At 40.1% G+C, this 7965-nt stretch overlaps 3 protein-coding genes across 9 annotated transcripts in view; all 3 read right to left on the reverse strand.

Annotated features, from left to right (window-relative positions):
- ZC3H11A (zinc finger CCCH-type containing 11A) overlaps nt 1–7533 on the reverse strand; it is a 32528-nt gene extending 24995 nt beyond the window's left edge. For 2 of the 7 annotated variants that reach the window (XM_074322052.1, XM_074322047.1), the window contains exon 1: nt 101–788. The gene's annotated coding sequence lies outside the window, so the exon portion shown is untranslated. Of the gene's footprint in view, nt 1–100; nt 789–1500; nt 1555–7358 lie in introns of those variants that run through there. The other 5 variants (XM_074322048.1, XM_074322053.1, XM_074322049.1 and 2 more) reach the window with 5 other exon arrangements.
- LOC141569321 (uncharacterized) lies at nt 934–1032 on the reverse strand. Its single transcript, XM_074322054.1, has one exon. It carries the CDS (start codon nt 1030–1032, stop codon nt 934–936), a length of 99 nt encoding a protein of 32 aa, XP_074178155.1.
- Nucleotides 2563–5802, reverse strand: ZBED6 (zinc finger BED-type containing 6). Its single transcript, XM_074322046.1, has one exon. It carries the CDS (start codon nt 5650–5652, stop codon nt 2713–2715), a length of 2940 nt encoding a protein of 979 aa, XP_074178147.1. The 5' UTR covers nt 5653–5802; the 3' UTR covers nt 2563–2712.
- Nucleotides 7534–7965: the final 432 nt, after the last annotated feature.

Here is a 7965-nt window from a genome sequence, read left to right on the forward strand (position 1 = left end):
TCTTGACAATGGCTAATTTCTTACTGATCCAGGAAAATTATGTCTTAAATTACAAAAATGTTCACTCCCTTAATGAGGAAAAACCCATTTCCACACTTACATTAGCTGGTTGCTCTCAACTGGAACGTCTGTCTTCACTGAGTTCCAATCTATCACGCCTGTAGGTCGAACCAACACTCAATCCATGAATTAATAATAATGAGGCAGAAAGAATTTTCCTCCTCACATTGCCAAGGAAACCTCTCAGCCACAATTCAAACACAGGACGTGTTTTTAAAACATCTCCCAACTACTGGGAGATTAAGTCCATTCGAATAACCTTTGTCAGACTGGAGACAGCTAGGGCTAGTTATCTCCTCAAAAACAAAAACAAAAACAAAAACAAACAAAAAAAGAGTTCATTTAAAGATGAACTTGAGAGTCAAAGGATTATTTTTTTAAAAATCCATCTTCCATAGCCGAACAATAGGATTTAAAAAGAAAAAAAGAAAAAGAAAAAATTAAAAAGAACATCAAAATTCAATAAGATCCAATTTCTGGTCTTCAAGATTTCTTCACCTATTAAGAAAAAAACAGAAACCTTCCCCCATCTTTATTATCTGTATAATAAAAACATATTTGTATGTAAAAATATAAGTGTTTTATGTATATAATATACATATATACTAACTGGCTTATACACACACGCACACATACACAAATGTGTAGAAATTAAACATTTGGGTAAGTTTCCCCTTTTAAAACACACTACAAAAGCCGTTAGGTTTGGGTTCATTATAAAAGTAGTGAACTTATACCAAAGTATCATGAAGTATATTAATATATTACACAAAATTTTGCCCAGCCCACAAAATTAAGATGAAAGGAAGTCCTTACACATATATCAACATGTATAATATGGATGTATGGATATCATCATCATCTTTATCATCTTCAGGGAGTGTTTAACCAAAAAAGATAGAAACGTATAGTTACAGAGTAACTACAGAGTGGTGCAGCAAGCTGTAGAAGGCAGAGCAGCATTATAGCCATACTGAACTGGCACTGTCAAAATACTGCAAGTTTCTATCTAAGGGCAGATTTTTTTCTTTTATAGTAACACCAGTGTCAACTGGCATGAAATTCAATATTGGCCCTGCAAAGGCTTGCTTCTGCAGCCTGTTTCAAATTCTTTATTAGTGATGGCTACAACTAAAGTTGTTGTAATTATCCATTTACTCCAGTTAGTAAAAGGGTAAACTTTTGAAGTTGAAATTTCATTCCACAATGGTACATTTACCATTTAAGAATTTCAAAAACAAAAAGGAAAAAAACCAAAAAACCCCAAAAACGATTTGATACATAGAAATGAATTCTAAATTTTGAAACCAGTCCAGTAACAAAGCAATTTTGATTCTCATGTAAGAAATACTACATTATTTCTAGGCTAAATCTTGCCAAATACTATCCAAGACAAAACTAAAATCAAAACTTAAAAAAAAGTGGACACCTTTTACTCACACTTAATACTAGTCAATTTTCCAGGAAATTTTTGGGCAGGGAATATCCCCAAATCTAAAATGAAAAAAAGGAAAAATTGGGATCTTACATTAGTTATTCAGTCTGAAACTTTTATAGACTTTTACTAAAAGTCATCAATTTCAGGCCTCCCACTCAATCACAGAAATATACTTTCAGAGTGGAAAGGGACCTTAAGGATCACTGAGGTCAGTTCTCTCATTTTACCAGTGAGGAAATGATTCCTAACACATGAAAATATTGATTGCTTGTTTTCAGTTAAGAATAGAGTCCAGAACAATCTCATAGCTAAGAATACAATATTATGGATCATTCATTCGGTATATCTTTTAAAGACATTTAAGAATACTTAATATTAGAAAAACATTCTTTGGAAAATGGATACTGAGTTTGTCAAAGTATGCTCATGGACGGGGTGCTTTCATCTCAATTACCACTCAATCTTTTTCAATTTTGTGAACTTTTGTTATGTCATTTACCCATAATTAGGCAAAAGTACCTATACAATCTTGTTTTTATACAATTTTATAAAGGTTAAAATAAAGGCAATTAAAAGATTAAAAGTAATTTTTCCTAATTGTTTTCTAATGTTTCCCTTTTATATAGATCCAATCCTAAAGGGTTAACACTATCACACTAAGTAAACTAAAATTATAAAGCTGACCAGTATGAGGAGGCAATTAGAAATTTCCAAATATAAACAATTTTGCGAGTTTTGCTTTTGCCAAGCTATAAGTATGAATCAGGGTTTTTAAAGAAATAGAAAAGTGGGAGTTGGGGTTGGAATACCATCTTAGCACATTTTTTTCCTATCAATTTCAGAGCAATCAAAATTTCCATGTTTCGGGAAATTTTTACTTAAAACCAATTACTAGTTCAGTCTACCAGTCAGAAATAGCCTAAGGCCTTTCAATGCTGCACTATATTTTTTAAATTAAAAAACATCTTTTCTCCCAACTGGTATAAACAGAATTTCAAGTGACAGCGACTTTGTTACTATTGTGAAATCATTAATCTTTATACTTTGTCAACATTATATTACTTCTGAGGAATTTTTAGCCCTTTTTGTTTTTCAGGTTTCCCCAGATTCATGTATAAAGAATAATTAGTATAACTATATGCAACAACTGTAGCAGTTAGGATACAGTAACATAGCAATAAGTTGCCCATTTTAAATGGAGAAAGAAAAAGAAATTAAGATAATATTTCTTTTTCATTGCTTTGAACAACTTCATTCTCAGGATCCCAGCTCAGAACCAATGTGGAATAATCATAGTTAACATTTTTTAAGTTCATTTTCAGAAACATCAGCTGTTCTATATTGTCAAAATCCAGGTTCATAGTCTGCTTTGGATGAAAGTGGCTATTTGCAGTAAAGATACATTCAGATTGCCAACTACACATGGGGCAGCTTAAATACTGAATGGCAACTTGGGTCAAAGCTGGCCATATGCTCACCTTCCTCTGCCAGTAAATCAAAGGGTCATCACCTCCTGAGATCTCTGAATACTTCTCTTTGAAGTATTCATCCACTACTGCTACAGCAGAAGGAAACATGAAGCTTCTGCCTCCAATGGCAACATTATCTGCAGCTGAGCTATCAATAGACCCTGAATTGGAGGTGCCTTCTCTTATAGATGAGGTAAACGAATCAGCTTCTATAGCTGATGGACCAGAAGCTTCTGAAGTTGCAATATGGCAGACCTCTGGTGAAGATTCCATATAATTACAAACTTCTTCTGCAAGGATCTGCTTATAAGTTTCTAAATCAGCACCTTGAGGGAAAAAGTCTTCCAAATTGTTTTTAAAGCAAGGATCTAACAAAGCAGCCAAGATACAGGGTTTAGATTTGAGCATGGCACTTAGTAGGGTGTCAGTTTCAAGTTTCAGAGATAAACTGTCCACCAGATTGAGCGCCTGTGTAATACCTCTGACTTGAAAATCTTCTCTGAGTTTCTGTAGGGAAAGAAGTAGATGATGAATTAAGGGTAGCACCTGATTCAATCCTGTGGCCTTCACACTCACTTTCTGGGTGGCTTCCTCAAATGGTTTAAGAATATCACACACATAAGTCATTAGAGTCCACTGAAGGGAGGTGAGTACAACTCCACTGGCTCTACCAAGACTATGGTGAACTGAGTAGCAATGCTCCAAGAGCCATTTTAACATATAAAAGGTAGAAATCCAATGGCCAGTTTCATCTTGCTTCAAATTCTTCCATGGAAGTTGGCGATCATTTTGGAACTCTTGCAGTATCTGACGGGCCTTGACTGAATGACTAAAATGATGACAGGTTTTCCTAGCAGCCACTAACATATTCTCAATGCTTTTGTGCTCACAGAAAAAATCCTGAATGACTATATTTAAACAATGCAGGAAGCATGGCACGTGGGTAAAACCACCATCTTTGATTGCATGTACCACATTAGAAGAATTGTCAGAAACAATGAAACTAGGGATGAGGAAATTAGGAGAAAGCCACAGACCAATCTGGTCATTTAATTCTTGTAAAATGTTGGTTACCAAACAGTCTTTGGCCAAACCTGTTACACAAAGCACCGCCCATTTTCTAAAATTGGGGACCCTGCCATTATTGGAAGGTACAGTTTCCAAGGAGACCCAATGTACAGTCACAATAAAATAGTCAGTGGATGGGTCATGGGTCCATATGTCCACAGTCAGGTGGATCTTTTGGCTCTGAACATTCTCCAAAGTTAAGAAAATTTTTTCTCTGACCCAATCATATAATTGAGGTACAGCCTTAGTAAAGAAGTAAGACTCAGATGGTAACCTGTAGTCAGGGGCTACAATCTGCATGAACCTCTGAAAGGCTGGGGTTGAGAAGTAGTTGTAAGGATGCATATCCTCCACAATCATTTGAATAATTGCCTGACTTATTTGACTTGAGACTGAATTTTCACAATATGTTGTTTCTCTCTCCTGGGCATGCATCAGAGTATCTTGTTCTGCAACAGGAACAGGACTCTCAGATTTCCTATTTTCAACCTCTAAGACAGGAGGTTCATCTGAATCAGAGTCACTAAGGTCCTCAGCTGTTAAATCTTGGCTGCCTGTAGACTTCTCTCCAAGCAAAGCATCGTTCAGGAGATCATCTCTCTCAGTCTCAGCCTCATCTAATCCATTTCCAACTGCACCACTGTCTTTATTGGCAACAGCCCAATGGATGGGATGTGTGGCCTGCAGGTGTCGCTGAAGTGTTGAAGTTCCTAAGTGAGAACCTGGCCTACCTCGGCTCACACTTCTTTTACATATGTTACACACAGCTCTTGAGATGTGTTGAGGATCAGTATAAAAAAAATTCCAAACTGCAGATGTCTTGGCTCTTGTTCCAGGAATTAAGGCATGCTTGACAATGTTACTTTTGATGAGAAATCTCCCCCTTTCTGCCCTCAGGGCATCAGATACTGATTTATCACGTTTCTTACCCATTCTATTATCATCTAATGAATCAGTAGGAATATACTCAAAGCTTCCGTTGCTTCCAGCAGAAGAGGGAGATAAAGGTACATCCAAAGTAAAATCCTCCTCCCCACTAGTGACTCCAAATTTGTTGGCCCTGGTCCAGTGAGGTGAATGCCTTGCCTGCAGATGTCGTTGAAGAGTAGATGTCCCGAGATGGCTGCCTGGTTTACCCCTGCTAACACTTTTTTCACAGAGGTTACAAATAGCTCGCCAGGTGTACTGGGGGTCAACATGAAAAAAGTGCCACACAATGGAGGTCTTGGCTCTGGTACTAGGTAGGTAGATCTGTTTTTCTATATTGCTCTCAAAAAGATGCTCTTCATCCTGCTCAGGGGCACTGGAAGCTAACAAAGCAGGGGTATCTGCAACAGGCCTCCCAGATCCCAAATCCTTACTAAATTTTTTCACAAGGATCAGTTTCTTTCTTCGCCTTTTCCCCTTAATTCGCAAACCCTTCTTTCTTTTCTTTTTAGCAGGCAATTTTGCCTCTTTATCCATTCCTTCTGCCACCATTTTTCTCTCTACCACATCTTCTTTATCTGTATTTGAATTACTAGGAACACATCCCAGAATCCCAGCACCACTAAAAGTACTGCATCTTCTGCCAGAAGAGAGTGATGAAACTGGTACACTTAGGGTACATATGCTCATTCTCTTTAGGTCTCCAAAATTTGTACCAGAATTTGTTAGTGGGTTTATTATTCAAGCAGAAATACAGCTGCTCCTCTTTACTTGCATTATCTTTTCTCCAGTTTCTATGGGGAGTCAAATTCCCTTTGGACCAATGACTTCCAAACCAGGTTATTTTTGGAGGAAAAGTAACAGCAATGGAGAACATTCCCAAACTCTTTCTCAGAGAGCTTTAAGTTCCCTTCCAACTTTTTGTGTTCTGAATTCAAATTGTCCAATTTCCTCATGTTATAGAAAAAAGAAGCGAGGCCCAGTTTCCCAGAGTCATAGAGTTGGTCTGGAGCAGCTAGATGCCAGGTTTTCCAAATCCCAGGCCCATGTTCTTTCTGCTTCATCAAAAACTGTATCTGCTTGAAATGCTTTCACCTTTTAAAACATGTATTTTTATGATGGCTCACAACAGCAACATCAATTTCCCTTAATTCTGAAATTAATTATTTTCAGGAAATTTAATTTAAACAAAAACATAGTGCATCATTTAACATTGATCACTTAGGACTGTGACTTGCCAATAAAACACAGAAAGTAAATTCTGGAAAACTAAATCAGACTCCACATACTGGTCATTAACAAATGCTAGCTGACCCCTTTCAGTTCTAACTAAAAGTAATACAATTTTTAAAAATGTGGGTGGCTTTATTAAAAAAAAAAGCTTTGAGAGTAAAATTAGAAAAACAAGGTCACAAGATGCATTTTTAATTTAGTTTGTATTGAGAACTAATCCAAGTTTAGTTTTCAGTCATTTTTTAGACTGGAGAAGCTTTACGGCCTGTAAATGAGTAACTCGGAAGTCGGACTCTATCTAAGCAGCAAAAACTAAAACATGAGCTTTAAACCACTTCCGTTCCTTCTTGGTTGATCCCTCCCCTTCCCCCAATACCTACATACATTTATCCTAAAAAGCATCGCTATCACTAGTTCCACAGCCTCCTCCTCAAGGTCCAGAACCAAGGCCTGGAAGATGTCAACAATATGGGCCTTCCCCATAGGAATCCGCACCGATTATGGGAGTTTAGGGGGTGCTCTTCATTACGGGTTCATCAATCCTACAAGGAGAACATAAGTGTCCCTGTTGCTCTTGACTCCGATGCTGGGTATGGGAGTGTAATTAAGGTGGGGAGGGGTGTAGGATACCAGAATATGGTCGGTGGCTTTCTGTGTATGGAGTTTGAGAAAACCTCCAAAGGAGTGGGCCCCTGGAGAGGAACGAGAGTAGTAAATTCAGCTCCTGGTACTCGGGGTAGGCAGCGGGGGGCCGCTAACCTAGGGGAACTGGCCCGAAGGCAATGTAGTGTCAACTGGTTCCAGGCGTCGGAGCACGAGCCGGCTTGCTGGGGCTGCTCGGGGCTCCCAGCTCCGCCAACGCCGGATGTGGGGGAGGGGAGCAAGGCCGGCTGGGGAGGGAGCAGGCGCCGTGGGAGTGGGGTGAGGTGCGCTGGGGGTGGGGTGGGAGGATGGGAACAGCGAGCGGGAAACCGGGGCGCCTGGCCCGCCCCGGCGAGGGCAGGGGGAGGGGGTGTCGTTGCCGCGGGGCTGCAAGGCTCGCTCTGACTTCCCGGGCTAGGCCGCGACCCAGGGGCGAGGGGAGGCCGCGGCCACTCCCCTCGCCCTGTCCCCCACTTCCCCGGCCCCAAGCCACCCGGGAATCAAAAAACGGGTCTAGTTACCAGAGAACAGAAACTTTACCGAACCGACGACACTATCCCCGACTCCCGCTTGCTGCCACGTCTTTCTTCTTTCTTAGTCGCTGCCGTCCGCCGTCTTCACAGGAGCAACACCAGCAGAAATCCAATACTGCCAGCGTCAAAGATGGCGCCGGGCTACAGGCTCAGCTCTAAGACTGGGGCGGTAAAAGTGCCAGCACGACGCAAGCACGAGGATTCTGGGAGATGTAGTTTCCTCTATGAGGCGATGCTTAAGATGGCGCGCCGTTCACAGGGTCACGTGAGAGGGGAGGTGCTAGGCTACCCGGGCCACCGTTTCCGAGCGAGGAACGCATTTTAGAAAGTCAGGAATTTCTTGAAACCATCATTGAATTTTTTTTGGGGGGCGAGGAGCTTGAATATTAGAAATTTATTTTCTCATAATTCTGGAGGCTAGAAATCCAAGGTCAAGGTGTTGTCAGGTTTGGTTTCTTCTGAGGCCTCTCGTCTTGACTTAACCGATGTCCTCCTTCTTGCTGTCCTCACATAGTTATTCCTTCATGTTCCCATGTTTGCTTTTTCTTTTTTTAAAGGTTTTTGTTGTTGTTGTTTAATCAAATGAGGTAATAAG

This window comes from Rhinolophus sinicus, linkage group LG17 (genome assembly GCF_036562045.2).
Source record: "Rhinolophus sinicus isolate RSC01 linkage group LG17, ASM3656204v1, whole genome shotgun sequence".
Lineage (NCBI taxonomy): Eukaryota > Metazoa > Chordata > Mammalia > Chiroptera > Rhinolophidae > Rhinolophus > Rhinolophus sinicus.

Excerpts from the sequence above, each read along its gene's own strand:
- LOC141569321 (XM_074322054.1), bottom strand. The coding sequence starts at position 1,032 with ATGGCTATAATGCTGCTCTGCCTTCTACAGCTTGCTGCACCACTCTGT.
- ZBED6 (XM_074322046.1), bottom strand. The coding sequence starts at position 5,652 with ATGAGCATATGTACCCTAAGTGTACCAGTTTCATCACTCTCTTCTGGC.